At 41.8% G+C, this 18,185-nt stretch overlaps 1 protein-coding gene across 7 annotated transcripts in view; it reads right to left on the bottom strand.

Annotated features, from left to right (window-relative positions):
• Window positions 1-18,185, bottom strand: part of znf536 (zinc finger protein 536) — a 266,177-nt gene that overhangs the window by 77,248 nt on the left and 170,744 nt on the right. For all 7 annotated transcript variants that reach the window (XM_049562887.1, XM_049562931.1, XM_049562896.1 and 4 more), the window contains 2 exons: window positions 13,087-13,245; window positions 618-2,381 (listed from right to left, as the gene is read on the bottom strand). In XM_049562887.1, coding sequence (XP_049418844.1) covers window positions 618-2,381; window positions 13,087-13,245 — 1,923 coding nt within the window. The remainder of the gene's footprint in view (window positions 1-617; window positions 2,382-13,086; window positions 13,246-18,185) is intronic.

Below are 18,185 nucleotides of genomic sequence, written 5' to 3'. Positions count from 1 at the left end.
AAAAGAGCATTGTAAAGAAGAGAGGAAAAAAAAGCATTTCCTTCTTCAGTCTCAAGGAGCGGCTGTAACCTTAGCAGAATCATGAAAGTTGACAGTTCATTTTTCACAGGGTCATAGATCGACGAGTCTTATAAAGTAATGGGCTTTTGGGAGCTGGCTTTATGAGAGCTAAGATAGTTAAGAGACATGTGGAGGAGATGGCACGGGGAGCTGAGGTCCTGCTCTTACTCATCCAGGGTTATTCCCTCCATGCTGTGGAGCGGGAGGGAGGCGCTGCACTTCCAGTAATATAAACGTGTAATAAAGATTAATCTGTTGCTAGTCGGCAGGCTGATAGCTTCTAAACTTGCTTGAAATAAGGCTGAAATCACTTCAGAGCCAATCTCAAGACCTTTAGTGAGTGTCTGAGATTCCTTTGTGGGTGTCAGGGAAAAAAATGTATATGTGTTTGTCTTGTGTGTTCAGTGTTTATGTGTATGCAGTGCTGGAAAAATTGAATTTGTGTTTCAAACACCTGTGTATTCATGACTTTTTATGCGTGTGGTATGGGTGTCTGTGATTATATGTGTGTGTGCTTTGCAGCAGTTACAGTGCCAGTAGGGGTTAAACACACTCACCAGGTGCATCTGGCCTCTTCATGCCCCCTGTGGGTGCTCCGCCTGCTCCGCCTCCTAGGCCGTTGAATGCAGGGAGGTTATCATTGCTGTAGGCTCTGAGGACAGACAGCATGTTCATCTGCTGCTCTAGGTGGGTCTGCTGCTCAGCCTTCAACAGTCCTGGGGGGCCTCCAGGAGACAGGAGGGCCAGGCCCTGCTGCCATTGCTTCTCTAGTGGCAAAGCTTGGTTCTTGGATTGGGGAACCAGAGAAAGCGGTGTCATGGCAGAGGAAGATGCTGCCAAGCCAGTTCCGCTCCTTGGGGGAAGAGAGGAGTTGTCTTGGAGCTGTTTAGGGTGGTTCTGGAGGTGGTCTGAAGCTGGACTCCCTCCTTCCTCTCTCTCTATGTCCATTTGCCCATCCTCATCTCTTTCCTCTTCCTCTTCAGCCACTACCCCCTCCTCTTCCTCTTCATCAGAGTGATTCCGTTGCTGCTGTCTCTTGGGGGTGGTTGAGGGGGTCTCACTGGCACTGTGAACCCCAGCCTTTACAATCTCTTCATCTGATCCAACCTGTTCCTCTTCGCCGTCTCCGCGGGGGCCCCTTTCGACTATCTGGTCATCCCCAGCTGGAGCTCCTCCAAAGGTCTGGGTGGGTAGTTCCAGACCCTGCTCTGTTGTGCCTAAATACCCTTGAAGACCCTGGTTGGCTCTTGGGGATCCATCATACAAGCCTCCAAACCGCCTGTAGAAATCACTCTGAAAGGGATTGTAAGGCTGGTCCATGTGGTTGTTCCAACCTCCCTGGCTTTTCTCACCATCTCTGTCTCCATCCTTGTCAACGGCCACTCCAGAGGTCTTGGAGGAGTGAATGGTGGAGGTGGTAGGAGAAGTCTCTCCATGAAGCTCCTTGCCTGTATCAGACCGCTGCTGCTGGGCCTTACCAAGGTGGTTGGCCTGGAGGTGCAGAGCCATGAGCTCCAACGAGGAGGTGGAGAAGGAGCAGAAGAGGCAGCCATGCCATGCCACATTATCATGGATGGTGACTGAAGAGCCGGGGAGAGATCCAGATGCAGACTCAGGCCGAACTGACACAGACAAATCAAGTGGTTCATACTGGGACCCAGGTTTGCCAGGCTCCGAGTTCTGTTTGGCGTCGACCTTATCTTCTCTTTCCTGGTCAGCTGAGACAACCCGCTTTGCTTTGGGTTCCCCGTTGTCATGGTAGCACTGGGCCTGAAGGACTGGACTCTGGTTGTCTTTCATTTCCTTCTTCATGGAGCTGAGGACAAAGCTGTCCATGAAGGCCTGGAGAGAACCTTGAAAGTGGACTCCATTTCCCATCATGCTTTGGTAAGCCCTGCTCAGGTCGGAGAAGCTATCTGTTGCTGTTGAGACCAGCGCGGATGGGCCATCAGCAGTTTTCATGTTCTCAGCTGAAGAGGCAGAGTCAAAGCGGCGGTCTCCACGCTCGCGATCTCGCTCATGCGGTGACATCATGCCGGTCGATGCCCACTGATGTGGCAGCAATGGACCCGCCCTGAAATCTAGGTTGGGAGGCATGCCCTTGAAAACATTACGGAGAACATCAGGTCGGGCAAAGATGCCGCCGCCGGTCGTCTTCCCATGATCTTCTTTGTGGTCGGAAGAAGGGGTGTGGCAAGAGGATGGGCCTGAGGTGGTGGAGCCATTTTGACGCTCGCGGTGGTGGCGCTCCAGGTGGTACTTCAGACTGGCAGACTGGGTGCCGGCATAGTCACAATGAGGGCACCGGTAGGGTTTCTCTCCTGAGAGGCCAAGAAAGAGAAAGGGAAACAGAAAGGGAAAGACAGGAAAAACAGTGAATAATTAACCTGATTATTAGATTGACTGGATATCAAGATCTATTTATTGGAGCAGGGAATGTGGACCCTAGGGTCATGTAACCTCCCCGAACAAAGAAAATTAGGTCAAATGGGTAGAGCTCACAAAAAAGATATGCATTTCATTAACTACTATAAAAAAGATGATATTTTGCAATTGCTTCACTTTTAGTTGCCATCAAAACACATGCAATTTCTAACTGAGGATAAAGGAAGAGGTGAAAAATGTAAAATAATGGAAGAAGTTTAGGATGAAACATAATAATAAAGCACAGAATGAAATAAACTGCAACACAAAGTGATAATGAATAGGATTCTGCATATAATCAACAATCCCATGTCTTTGCTTTTCCACAGACTTCGGCTCTGCTCCGTTAGAAATGTGTGTTACTGCATGTGTGTGTGTGCGTGTGTGTGTGTGTATGTGTGTTGGGACGGGGTAGGGTTGTGGAGTAGGCATCTGAATATGGGTCGATCCAGCTCGATCCAGCCCCGCCAAGTGAGCCATCATTCACATCAACACCATAAAAAAACATTTCACCATATGGTGCTTTCAGTCCACTACAAGAGATAATATTTTCAGCTGACAACAAAACTGTCTCGATACTATCTGTGTTTGCATGAGTAGGGGCTTGGGCTGAGGGTGCGGCTGGGCGTGTGTGTATCTGTGCATGGATGTGTGTGTGTGTGTGTGTGTGTGTGTGAATGCAGTGGGGTCATCATGCCTCTGTTCTGGCCTTGTTTGCTGTCAGGCCTGGGCCTTGGCGATGAGAACGCAATTTCTGGGACATTCCCTATTTGCAGTTTATCTTGAGGAGCGTAAATCAGCCACTGCATAACATCTCCCCGACCACTGCCACACTGTGGAACAAAATATGGATGATACACTACGATGCAAAAATAAGTCAATAAGTATTGAAAAAAAAGAGAAAAGAAGAAAAGAAATGTGTCTGTGACACATGTGAACCACATGTTTGTTGCAGTGAAGCCCTATGATAAAGAACAATATGATTCACTACAGGAGACACAGATCAAAGAAATTTATATTACGGTAAAAAAGGGGTGATTCTGTTGTGTAACATTTACATATATTTATTTATGCTGCACATCCATATTAATGAATATTCTTGATAATGGTATAACACCAGCATTATTCTGCCAGAAGTGGATCTTCCATTGGAATGATACTTATGTTGAAATAGAACACATCCTGCTAGCAATTATAATAGGCTTGGAGTCTGAGCCAGATTTGGATTCATTAAACAATGAACAGAGAGGGGAAAAAATGCTAAGCTGGATTTTTTTTTTAAATATATACATATAAAAAGTTCCCAGAGTGGAATTTCTGTTAGAGGGATAACAGTGACTGTGTGAACAGAGAGGGGGGATTGGTGGAAAAAGAAATGAAAAAGGGATGGTTGTAGTGTTTTCTGTGTGTATGCACATTTCTATATATACAGCATAGGGCCATAAACTGTTTAGATTATACACATGGAAACCATTTTATAAAAGGAAAAAAAAGGCATTGTTACGCAAGGCTGGTTTGAATGATTTAAGTCGGGCTGTGTAGTAAATCATGGATATAATTAGCAAATGGCATACTGCTCAAGTAATTTATCATTATTTAGAGGGCACCATTCCAGAAAAAGACTGCGATCTGCAGACCTACTGCAGAGTTCTCAAATAAAGGGCCACAAACACCAACTCAATACAATATTGATACAGGAGAGAAAGGAATAGGAGGGTATACAAAAGAAAATTGAAGGTGGAAATGCTGAAGATAGGAGAGAGAAAGACGAAGAGAGACAGAAAAAAAAGGGAAAGAGAGCGTGCAGACAGTCAGATAGCCCTGATATCTTTTCTCTTACGCTAGAGTGGCTATGAAGCATAGAGTATATTTAAAATAAACCATACGAGATGAGCTTTTAACCCAATAAGTGCTTCTCCTGTGAGCTGCCGAACAGAGGCTCAGTGCTGATTCAATAAGGAAACGTCCCTGATGCAAATGATCATTCTCAATTCCTCTAACTGGACAAAATGATATTCTAGGAGCCAAATTAGACAGAAATTAGACTGATCTGATCTTTTTTTTTTCCTCCTCTGTTTTTTCCTTTCCTTATAAGAGGTTGTTAATGTTCATGGGGGGAAAATAAAGATTAATGTTCCATCTACGTATCTAAAATGAGAATGAAAAGCACAGAAGATTGTATGTTTGACACTCTCTTTTGATGTTTACTAAGTAAGGCAAACTGAAAATAAATACACATGCCCTCAGAGAGCCATCAGTTGATTCCAGTTTTCCATTAAAATTAAGCATTTAAATATATCTGGAGCGAGCGAGACAGACGACAAGTGCATTTCTGCATCTACTTGTGTTTACGTACGTGTGTGTGCACCATTTGGAATGTGTGTGAACACATGTTTATGCATGCTTGTCGGCCTGAGCCTGTGTGTATGTATGTGTGTGTGTTTGTGTCTTAGAGGGCCATTTGGACTGGCTAAGACATCTGCTCCATCATACGTCAGGGGCCTGGTGTGACATCTGGGGAATATACTGTATCCTGCCTTGCAACATTACACACAATTTACTGCTAAAGGTCATTATGTACCCGTTAATCCACTTTTAATTGATATCAGCGCAAACAGCACAACCTCCCAGCCACATGACAGATCACTGCCGCCACAAAACCAGAAAATTGCTATTTGGAAGTTAAAAATAGAACGGTAAACTTTTTGCTGTTGTCCGTCTTGGCTTTGCTGAACTACTTTGGACATTTTGTTCCTGCTAAAGGTGAACAATAGAAGGGGGAAAAGCTTAGCTTTGACTTGAAAAACTAGAGTTCATAAAATCTAAGTGACACCTTTGTGGCTATAAATCATCCTCCTCCTGATTACTGCACTGGGATCTGCTCCTCCATAGTATGTTTACACTTCATGTTGCATGTACTGATTTCATCTGGCTTTGTGTGAATTGTGACAGCACCATAGAAACAAGTAAAGACAAATACCCCAAACCTGTATAGAGGGGCAATTAAAATGGCTTAATAGATATGACATACTGGAAGATGAATTTCCATTTGGCCGGAAGATTGGAAAAAAAAAAAAAAACACCAATGGGATGTTTGAGAGACTGTATAATGGATAGAAGCTGTTTTACATCTGTTTCAACTATATCTGCTTAAGTTAGTGGTTAGCGGTGAATTGAGAATGACTCTAATACTGTCAGGGTTAACAGTTCAATAGCCTCAGAGGGGAAAGTGACAACATAGATGCAATATGCATCTATGTTTTTTTTTTATAGTTGATAAATTTTTTTTATAGTTGATAATTTTTTTTATAGTTGATAAATCCCAATAATAGAAGAAGACCAACAACATCTATCTCTCTTCCTTAAGATGTAAATCTCTAGAAACAGCCTCCAAATATTTAGTTCTGTTTGAGTGATAAAAAGAGAGGGAAAAAAGAGTAAATAGTACATGCGTTGGGGACTGTTTTAGTTGTGGATTAATACGTTTGGTGCTCTACTGAGTATTGACAGCAGGGGGTTGACTGAAAATATAAATATATATTACAATTACTGTGTTCATTTCAATGATTTAACATGTAACATGGCCAAGAGGAGTACGATTTATCAGGCGTTGACTACTTGGTTGTTGGTCTTGATTTTTTCATTGCATTTGTTAAAAAAAATCCTTAAAATATGAGGCTGGTGCTGGGTTGAGCATGCTGCAATTACAGCCCAGTAGCCAGAGGAAAATGTTGGCATTGTACATTTTTGCAAACCACGGATACGTTACATTTGTACATTTCATATGTATCATATTAATGTTTTTAAAGTGACAATTATGAGCTGACTTTATATCAGGAGATGGAGGGGATGGTGGATGGTGTAGCAACTAGGTGAGATGCCTGCCAAGCTGAAGGCTACTGGTCGAGAGCAACAAACAACTAGTTGTTTTTGTGTTTTTTTTAGCCACCAAACATAAATGTTTATTTGGGACCCATTGCTGTGTCACCACCAGTGATAGTGCCACAAAAAGTGGTTGTTTTGTACCAAGACATCACTGTATTTCCAGCCAAGATAGTTCCCAAAAAAAGCCATTGTTTTTCACCAAGACATCACATTTCCATCATTTCAGCCACCAAACCAGGTATTTTTAACCCAAAACGTGATCTTTTCCTAACCACAACCAAGTGGTTTTTGTGCCTTAACCTAACAACTTGTTAAACACAGTGCTGAAACATTAAGTTTAAAAGTACCTGCTACACTATAACATACAAACTGAACATATACCTGCTTTACAGAAATGTACAATGCCAACATTTGGTGACTGGGTTGTCAATTAACAGTTCAGCTGCCAGAGAGGGGAAATCACACTATAAATGCACGCTGTATGCACTAAGGAACTTTAGATACAAGTGTGTACCAATGCCAAATATAATATACTGAATTTGGCATTGCTGTTGTATTGTAGATACTCTGTGGTAGAGATAGGAAATGGAGAAAAAACTGGAAAAAGGGAGCACTTAGAAAAATGTATTAAGAGGGAGATACTCAAAAAAAGAGGAGAAAGGAGAGGAAGAAATGAAAGGAATGGAGAGGGAGATCACAGGTCCCTCTTGATTCATCCTGATTACAAGGTTAGGTTAAGGTTAAGTGACATGGGCAAGTCCTGCCTCTCCCCTTTCTCTCTCTCCCTCTCTTTGTCTCCCCCTCTCCTCGTTTAAAGGTGAGCAGGGACCCTTATTGGTTATGCGGCCCTGCCTGAAGTTATGTGTGGCTATTGTCAAGAGTGAGGACCTTTTTATTTTTTACACACAGCTGCTTACTGCTAAATAGTGCCTTGTCCAGAAGGGGACAATCTGGGCCTCTAATTGCTGTCACTGAAGCCTAGATTCATTATGTGACTTTCCCATTAAAATGTGAGCATTAATTTGTATAATGAAATATCACCCTCTGCAGTGTGTTCATTAGCTGTGGCCCCACACTGTAGCACCACAGCCGCACAATGTTAGCTACCTAGAAAACTGTGGTTAATTTTGCTAATGGATATTTTCCCACTCACTGTTCAAGAGGAAATTAATACTGTAACATTAGCTCTTTAACTTTTGGAGAAATTTAAATTCACTTCATTCCTTTCAAGCTGGTGTTAGCCGCTCATTAATCTCCGTGTTGCGTTGCACAATGCTGCCTCGACTGGCTTGGTAAGCAACTCCATTGTGTCACTCACATTGCATTAGGATGAAGGGGAGCTCCACTGTCATCTGTGAATTTCTCTGCATTGTCACCAGAGCACAGAGAGGATCTTTAACCGCTGTAAAAGTCATGTTGTGGATGTAATCAGGGTGTCACAGAGGAGCTGGTATGATTAGGTTATAGGAATGATTTAAAGGCCACATGTTGGGGATGCATCAAGCTGTTTTTCTCAAGACTATGCTAAAGCTGTGCTTAGATAGGCCCACAGCCAGAGATACATTCCATTCCAAAAGACAACATCCAACCTTTCTCACTTTTGCTCCAAGATGAGGGCTCCATATAAAACCTTTTATTTTATTGCATTTCCAAGATATGAATGGATAAATGTAAAATATACTGTGTGGATGGAATTAGATGGACCTACTTGTCTGTGTGTGTTTTGCCAAATGAGTTAACGCCAGGCCTGGGTTGAGGTCTCTGCTTCCTCCATGATAAAATATGACCCTCATGGGTGTCCTTACTGTACTACTCAAAGCAGACATAACTCAGCTCTTTCACCACCAGATAACAGACGCCCCAGAAAACCACCACTATCCCCAGCTACTGTAGAGTATAGCCGAGGATGGCCTGGCTGTGACCTGGATGCGCTATTTAACATAAGGATCCTAATTACGTGAGTATACACCAGACGTGTTAGCATGCTACAGTTTAAAGCTCTTCCTCTAATTCCTTTCCAGATCTGAGGTACAGTGTGTGCCTATTAAGGAAAGCAAAAGGGGGTTACTGTACGGGGGGTCTCTTATTCTGCCTTTTAAGTGCATGGATGATGAAGGAGGAAAAAGCAAGGGAGACAGAGAAGGAGAATAAGAAGAAAAGCAAGCATTGATTTTTCAGCGTTTTAGCCTCGGCTTCTCCAGTGGCACTCAAGGATTACTTCGCTGTGAAGTGTAGAAACTAACAAAAAGGTCAGGACGGTTGGACTCAGATTTTCAAGAACATCTAGCGGAATTGAGGGGTATAAATCTTTGATTGACAGAAGTGGAGATGGCTCTAAATGACTCTCATGAAATATGTTTTTTTCTGTATCGTTATTCACATGATAGTGTTGGGTCCAAAAATCAGTCAGAAAAGCACAGTTTTACAATTATTTTTCTTAACAGACCGTTTACATATTTGACTCAAATAGATAATTTAATTGATAATTTAATTAAAGTCTTCATGTTTTTTTGTTGTTGTTTTTTTTTCAAAAAAGTAAAATGTGTCTGGAAATTTACATTAACTTGAATCCAACATATTTTTAGCGAAGATAAACTGGCCTTTTCATTAAACCTAATGAGTTTATAGTACACAACATTAATGACAGGCTGACTGTGCCCTTGTGCAATCATGTGAGCTAGCCAATGCTTAATCACTGTATGGCAAGTTGTTGTTTTTTACCAACATATTGGCCGATTAGCTACATTATTGCCAATGTGTCAAATGTGTGGGATTCTTGTGAGCCACAATGGATCATTTTGTAACTTTTCAAGCAAGAGACTGTCATCGGCAGAAGTTAAGGCTAAGGTAACTACCCATGCTACAGCAGCTGCTGACTTAGCAGCTACAGGCAAGTGACAATGAGAGAAGTCCAATTCAATTTATTTTACAATATATGTAGTAGGTGGTCCCCACTCCGTCAGCTAAGGGGTCCTTGGCCTGAAAAATGTTGAAGACCCCTGCTTTAAGTTATAGATATTAAGCTGCAGTATGATCTAGGTGATCCAGGTCACCGTTAGCTGAGGAACTTAATGCCTTGCTCAAGGATGCTTTAACTGGACAAATGGGTTGGATCCTCTCTTTAAATGCTGAGTTCAGCACCTACAGTTACCACACAAATACTCTGCACTTATCAAAAATAAATAAATAAATAAATTGAAGCAGCTCTATACAATATTCAGAGCATATCTATGATTCAGAGGTTGTCTACACATGGCTCTCAATATGGAGGTGGCTGAGCTGGCAGCTAGCAGGAAACAGTGCTAACAGCGTGTTCACAGTGTTTACAAAGGCGATAGTACTGACAGAGAATATCTGAAGGGAGGACCAGAGGGTGATGCTTATGCAACGACACTGTCCTGATATCAGTAACTGCCATATGAACGCAGTGCAGAGTGGCAGATATTAGCTAGATTAGCTAGTGGGATATACACATGCACTAACATGCACTGGCAGCCATACTATATACCATAATAAAGAGCAGCTGATTACAACTAAGCAGCATCCTCCAGGGCTGAAAAATGAAGCCAATGCAGACGTGCCAAAAATTGCAGTTCATCGAATGGCCACTTGAGGCATACTCAAAAATCAAGTCAGTCCTTTTGGACATCCATGTTAAAACGCCCAATTTGACAGACGGAAAAAAACGTATTAATAGTTTGCTACTAGTCTATAGCTCAGTGCAACATTCATGACAACTGTATGGACAACACATTCTCACTCCAACCTAGTCACATATGGACGTTTGGTCATGGACTTTTCACGTCCAAACATGAGGTGCAAGGTACCCTGGGTGTGTTGGTTGTTGACCACCTGGGACGCCATGTCAAGTTCTGCCTGTTACATGGTTACATGCATTGCCTGTTTTCATAATACACGTACAGTTTGCATACAGTCTCTTCCAAAATAAATGCACTAAATCTGAACAACTGCAAATTGACGTGCACGTGGTTACGCTTTCCCGTCGCGCATGGTAGGGTTTAGGCAACAAAATGAACAGGGTTCGGCTTGACAACTGCAGCCATGTCTAGGACGCCTCGCAATGTTCTAACAGAAAGTCTAGCTGTTTTGACTTTCTTTTTGTCGTTCACAACTTCTCCCTTCACAACCGTCACTTTGACCAATAGGAACACAGCGATATCTGCTGCCATAGACAATTGTACGTCAACAGCACCCCAGCGTGAAACAGCAGAGGCACTTTATCAACCTGGTGAGTACTGCCATTAGCATCAAGCTAGCAAACAATGTTACTTCTTCATAAATGAGACAGACATAAAGTAAGAAAATTAAATAGTGGCTTTACTTACCACAACTGCAGAGGCTACCAGCTTCATTTGACACAGACTACATTATAAACAGGCCGTTTTAGTATTTATTATTCCCTCTGTATTTTTATATGTTTACTTTTTATCTGCTCCCGTTTGCCTTGATAAAGTTAATAAATTGCACCATAATTAACAAGAATAACCTGATAACCTGATTAGCTTGAGTCAGTTATGAAGTTGTGTGGCTTTAACTGTGAAAATGTGATGATTTGTTGCTGTTCTCTGTTATATATGTTGTTGTTTTTTTAATGGAACTTCTTTGCAAAAAGAAAATGTCTCTGCTGTTTAATCCATATCATATCTCAATCATAGCTATTTTTTAATACCACAATCTTTCCTTAACCCTGACCGTACTGTATTAGGTATTGTAGAAAGCAAAAAATTGAAATACATTGGCACTGAATAAGATTCAGGGTCTTATACTGACATTCTTGTCTGGTGATATGTGGTTTACTAACATACAACTATTCAATCAATCAATCAATCATCAGTTAATAGAAAATAAATATAATCCCCACTAACTGTACTCCTGATGGCAAGGCGTCCAAATATCACAAGCCACTGTTTCCAGTTTGGAAATACTAACTCCCTGTGAGATGAACTGAGAGGCTGCTGGGAATCACCTTACAAACTTACACTTTACACACCAGGCCCAGCAGCCACAACCAGCCGTCCTTGTTGTAAGGTGACCTCTGCATGGTCTAATTGTGACTTTAACCTGGATAGTCAGTGGGGCGTTCATACCTTGCAGAGGGTTAGATCTCTGGCTACTGTCCACAGTCCACATCATTACTCTGACTGCAGTCTTCACCTCCCAGCAACAACCAGCAGACAGGTTAGCACAGGAGGGCCTGAGCCCTGGATGGTGAGATGTATGGACAAAGAGCTCACAGCTCACAGGGTTAGAACGCTTGACTGAGAAATAAAGCTAAATCTATTAGGCACATCATCTCACGCATATCCCTAAACTGTGGACAGGCCGGCTTTGTTTTGGCTTGAAAGTTATTGAGAGTTAGCGAGTGTGAAATTGCCCTCTGAGTGATGTCATTGGAGGACACTGAACCCTTGTTGTGTTAATTAGAGCTCAATGAAATGAGTATGAAAAAACAGAATAATAATGGCCTTAAGCCTCAACGAGGGACACTGTTCCGCATATTCCTACTCGTGAATAGTTTTATTTATTTGTCTTTATGTCAATTTGAATAAAATGCATTACAATCAAACATCTGATAAGACTGCACAGAAAATATCTCTAGGATTACATCTCGTGGACTAAACAGGATTATGATTTAGGTGAGAATTACAGTTTGTTACTGATGAACTGGGATCACTGGGTTTTTACGGTTCTGCTTATTTTCAGGGCATTGCTGTACTGTGATCTGGAAAGTGTGACCATCTGTGTGCTTCAGTTTGATGGAGGTACTTTGTACTCTTCTTTCTTTCTTTCTTGATTTCTTTCTTTCTTTCTCTCTTTCTTTTTCTTTATTTCTTTAGTAATTATGTCTTTCTTTCTTTTTCCTTCCTTTTCTTCCTGTCTCTTTCTGTATTTCTTTCTTTCTTTCCTGCCTTTTTTTCGTTCTTATTTTTTTCCTTCCTCCCTGCCTTTCTCTCTCTTTCTTTCAAGATTGGGAGGCACATGCAACATCCCACAGTGTTGTCCTTCTTTCTTTCTTTCTTTTTTCTTTCTTTCTTTCTTTCTTTCATAGGAAAGTGTCTCCTTTTTCCTTTCGTTCTTTCATTCTTTTGTGAGCAGATCTTTCTTTCCTTCTTTTCTGCCTTTGTTTCTTTCTTATTTTTTCTTCCTCCCTTCCTTCCTTTCAGTCTTTCTTTCATGTTTTTGTTCTTTCTACCTATCTTTCATTCTTTCTTTGATTCGTGAGCAGATCTTTCTTCCTTCCTTCCTGCCTGCCTTTGTTTTTATCTTGTGTTTTTTGTTCTTTCCTTCCTTTGTGTATTTCTTTTGAGTTTGGGAGGCACATGCAACGTCCCACAATGTTTTCTTTCTTTCTTACTGATTTAATATCTAGAAATGTATCTTCAGGTATTTCTTTTTTGTCTGGCACCGTAATAATCCAGTTTAGGGGTTCCTAGAGACAGTAAATGTAGTATCAATTACAAAACCAATACCAATACTAGTCAATTAATCTGCATCATATCCATCATATCAGAGGAAGATTGACACCAATATCTAATCAGGCCAGTATTCATAAACCAATATGTCAGTCTAACCCCAGAAGCAATGTCACTACATGTAGTAAAGTAAATTTTGCATGAAGTGCAATAAATGTTTAATAGCTGGAGATATGCACTCTAAGCCTGCAGTTGGTTGGGGAAGGGTTAGTGGTGCACTGACCTGTGTGTATCCGCAGATGGACTTTGAGATGATGGGAGGTGCGGAAGGACTTGCCACAGTAGGGGCAATCCTTGGAGGACGAGGCCACACTCCGCTCACGATGCTGGGACAGAGACGGCTGAATGCTCCCTGCTGCCTTCCCCAAGTCCTCCCCAACATCTGGAGCGCACACAGAGACAGCACAAGGAGGGAGAGACAAATGGAAGGTGTGTTGAGTGCCACTTCAAACCAGCCCTCCACACATCATAACACAACACGTTTTTTTTTTTTTTCTTTCTCCTCTGTCTGTCAGTCATTGTCCCCCGTTTCCCTTGCTCAAATGTGCGAACGCCACACAAAGTCAAACGCATCAAACGGGCTCACGGGCCGTGCTATTTTCCTCCCTGACAGAACGCTGACAGTTCATAAGCTTTTCAGTTTCTTTAGAAACACCATAGTCCTGAGATACACCCCCCTTTCTCAACTCAAACACACACACCCTCAACACCACCACCTGCACCACCACCACCGCCTCTCCTTTCTCCTCCTGTTTTTCTTTTTTTATCCTTGCTATCATCATCATTCCTATTAAGCATATGCTGGATTGCAGTGAAAAAATTAACAATGCAAAATAAGACAGAAAGAAAGAAAGAAGAAAAAAGAGAGAGATAGATTTGTCTATGTCAGCAACGCAGGATCTCCTCGCATCTCTTCCTGCGACCTGATTTTGACAGGTAGCTGTCAGAGATATGATAGGGTGATAACGGTTTTGACCCCGCCCTCCGCCACTTCCTCCGCGTGCCAAAAAACGATGATGCACAGTTTAGTGCAACAGCAGTCTGTTATCAACACAATCACCCTCTGAATATGAATCTAAAGATGAGTGACGACAACCTGGGAATGTGTTGACAGCAGCATAATCTGAGGTGAGGGTGTCATCATCAGATTGTGCACACTGGCCCTCGTTGTACGGATGGTTAAGAGCTTGTGATGTGCTGACAGTCATGAAATTTAAAGGTCTGCGCGACGCACTGAAGTTCACAACACGGGGAGGAAAAAAAACTTGAAAGAAACAAAAAGGAACACACAGCAGATGCTTGATATGTCTTGTATCTTGAAGCTGTTAAATTAAAAATATCTGTACTAGTTCCAATAGCATTTGATGGGCATCACTGTGCAGGAGGTTCAACATCAACCCACACAGCGCAGAACTGTCACCACAGATTTACAGATTTCATAGCAAAGTCAAAATTCATATAAAAATATTCTTTCGTTTTTAATTTTAGTGCTTTCTTTTTTTTTCTGCAGGCGTATCTATCAACATTTATTAATTTGAAATGTGTACTGGCAGGGAAAGGTGCTGAAAAGTGTTAGAAGTCATGAACTTTGTGGTCATGAGCAACAGCAACCTCTTTCCTGAGGTAAAAGAAAAGAAAGGTTCAGACAAAACTAGTCCGAGTTGGTGGACTCTGTGGTAAAAACATGTATATATACATATATATATGTGCGCGTGACCTCCAAGAAGCACAAATACAGTTGAAAATGTTATTTACTTTTTAATCTGGCACATGATTTGGTATGTGCGTAGGGAGGAGGGGACAGAGCCAGAAAGAAAGAGAAAGAATCAAAATCGAGCAACCCACTTAGGCAACCACGCCACACAATAAGGAACATTTTTTAACATTAGCCTAATCTTTTCTTTTCCGTCGCTTCCCACCCCATTCCACCCCTCCTCTGCCGGGGAGTCAAATAAGGTTTACAGAATGGAAAGACCCAAGTCAGCAAGTCCTCTTCCACACTGACACTAAACACACAACTCCATTCAGCGACGCTGCTATCAGGCTGAGGGCTATTTATCACAACTGAAACTGAAAGGCAACCTAAATGTAAGTCTGTGACAATACGCAGATACTAAATACCAGCTGCTTCTACTTGGGCTTGGCAACTGTGTGGTTTAATTCTGCGCACAAGCGAGGAGAAAGAAGCCGGGAGACAGTTAGGTTTTAGAAGCAGATGTTAAACTGTGGATCTTGGTTTAAAATTAGTTTTCACATAATTTTAAACAATATGTGTTATTACACACAGAGAGAATGATGTGCAGAAAGAGAGGACTGGATGAAGAAAGTATGCAAAAAAAAATACACAGAGAGGCATTCAACAAGGTTGTCCATTGTTTCCACTTGTAGAGTGATACAGACTGAGCCTCCCAAAAATTAAACTAAATTTAATGACAACTAATAAAATTTGTCGGGTTGTTAAAATGGAAAATTGATAATGGTACTGTGTTTCATTAAAACTACTTAAATCCACTTGAAAAATGTAGCATTTTCAAGTAAGTTCTGCATCTCATGACAAATATTGTGACCTTCATGCTACCACGTATCGCATAGCTTGATGCAAATTATACTAAACACAAATTGTATGTATAATATCACAGGTGAAAATATAATTTCCTGCATAATTTCAGTACAGTGTGAACACATCAACTGCGCCCCCGCCCTATTCTTTTGCATTTTAATTTGAATGCATTTAAAAGACGGCCTGTGGACAGAAAATAAATAAATAAAAGCGACTACAATTCCCCCAGTGCTTGGTCCAGGACTGCACCATACTGTAGCCATAGTCGCCTCCTCATAAACATATTTCGAGCGGTCTACTGTACAGATCCCCTTTTGGCAAAGATTCCCCAGATCGTGTAACAGACAGTAGCCCACCTGCCCACCCCAGATGGGGCTAAAATTAAAAAATCCAAAACACAGATTAGAAGCAGGACAAACACCAGACCACACTTCCAAACACACAGTCACACACACACACACATAAACACACAAGCTCTACATGTCTGTCTCCCTCTGTCTCACACACTCACACGCAGACACACGTCCTTGTGTGTCAGGGTTAATAGTGCTCCTGTAAGAGGAAGACACATTACTGAGAGGATGCGAGTGCGCTCTCCTGGCATATAACAGCCCTTCAATAATAAATGGGCTTCACACATTCCCACACACACACACACACACACTACAAAGAAAGGTAAAACAGAACTTTGGGTGTGCTTCCTTTCTTTTCACACGAGTGTGTATAATGTGAGTGTATGCGCACAGGCGCCATAGGTACACACGTGTGTGAGGAATCCACGTCATTCCCCGGCACTAGCTGGGTGTCCAGCATGCCTGTCTTTAATCAGTTGACTGATCCGCAGCTTTTAATGCGACTGTTCCAATTACTGTAAAAGTCATACTGCTCCATATAACCACAAATATTGACACTTTATTGCACAACACATTTATGACATTTTGAAGGTCACCCCGTATATTAGGCATCATCGTACACAGCTGGGTGTGTGATGCGGGGAGAGACTTTCAATCGCTCGTTGACACCCAGCCGTAACTATCCTCTGAGTATTGATTTTCCTTCCACATCTTCCATCTTTTTTTTATGCAAAGAGGATTCACTGTAGGAGACGCAACATTAAAGTGATTGTCACAGGTGAGCCTTTGGCTTTTTATATACAAGCCTGTAAAGGCCAGCTTCTATTACTCTTTCACTTTGCTCACACTATTATACAATTAGGAAGACCTGACATTTTCTATTCAGAATCTTCAAATTTGATCATTCCAGGTTGGATTTTGCATTAAAAAGGGAAAAAAATGTCTTTAGGCCATCATTTAAAACACTAAAAATCACACTAATAAATATTGTACAGTTGGCAGGTTTGCTCTGTTCAATAAGTAATAAAGTGATGGGTGTATCACAGCCTTAAACTGAAGCATTTAAATGTAAATGAATTAGTGCAGTACACTAAAAACACAAATCATCTTTGCACAGTTTCCAGAGCAGAATTCTTCATCATATCACAGGGAAAAACTGACAAGAGTGATTTTATATTTGATACTTAAAAAAAAGACTATTAACAAGCCAATGCACCTGTCTCATCTGAATTTTGTTGCCTGTGTCAAAGGCCGCTGCTGAGTTGACATGTCTTATTGCAGCCGAACCAGCTCTAAATACGGCTGGGGGAAAATAGATACAGCACACTACTGCGATATTTCTGCATGGCAATATCTTATAGTTACAGGGATGCCAAGTAACATCTTAATACATAAATTGTCAACATTACAAATACAAATTAAACTTTTGGTAGCCTACTAGAATAATAAAATCAATTACTTTTCAGTCCAAGACATACAATTTGACTGTGAGATGAACAGGCTGAAAACTTTATCTTATCTTATAAAACACATGTTGACAAAGTTTTTCTTTGGGGGCAAACTTAGCAGTGAGAAAAGGCAATATACCACAAGATATGTATGTTATTGCAATACTCTGCATACCATGATACATAGTGTATCGTGGGGCCTCTGGTGATTCCCACACCTGGCCCTTAAGCCCCACAAAAGATCACCATTTATAGACTACATTTTAATTAAATATTCAAGCTACTACAACTTCTTTTACCTCCAGATTTTCCCATCAAACTCAAACATTCAAACTGTTTTAATGTGTCGTCTATGAACCCCTCACTCGCCTCTACCCCAGGAAAAAAGAAACACATAAAAAACCCAGAACTGTGACTGTACTAGTACAAGAATATCACGGGGGGTGGGGGGGGGAGAAATACATGTATAATTCAGCTGTATCTGATCTGAGACCAGCTCCTCTCCCCTCTGCCTTTACTGGTGTCACGGCGGCGTAATGGAACATGCCAGAACAAAGGCTCTGAGATCAGATTGGAGCAGAGTTGAGCAGGCCATCTGGGAGGCAGGCTGAGTATCAGTCACTCTGCCTGCTGTCTGCTGCACTCACACTCCCCTCTGACTAACTGTGTGCGAGAGTGCAACTGTGTGTGTAAGTGTGTGTGTGAGACACCTCACTGCCTTCCGAACCGCACGTCACCGGGATCTTGCAACGGAGCGAGCGATGCATCGCCACCGCGGGGATACGCCACCAGGGCAGCCTCCACAACTGACTGACAAATATATAAATTGATAAGGATCTGTGTGTGTGTGTGTGTGTGTGTGTGTGTGTGTATGTGTGTGAGTGTACCCCTGGGATAGGGCACGCTGCCTACTCCTTTATAGCGACCACACCCAATTCCCATTAATGGAGGACAAAAAAAA

This window comes from Epinephelus fuscoguttatus, linkage group LG2, assembly GCF_011397635.1.
Source record: "Epinephelus fuscoguttatus linkage group LG2, E.fuscoguttatus.final_Chr_v1".
In the NCBI taxonomy this organism is placed as follows: Eukaryota; Metazoa; Chordata; class Actinopteri; order Perciformes; family Serranidae; genus Epinephelus; species Epinephelus fuscoguttatus.
This window is presented reverse-complemented; position numbering and strand designations above follow the sequence as displayed.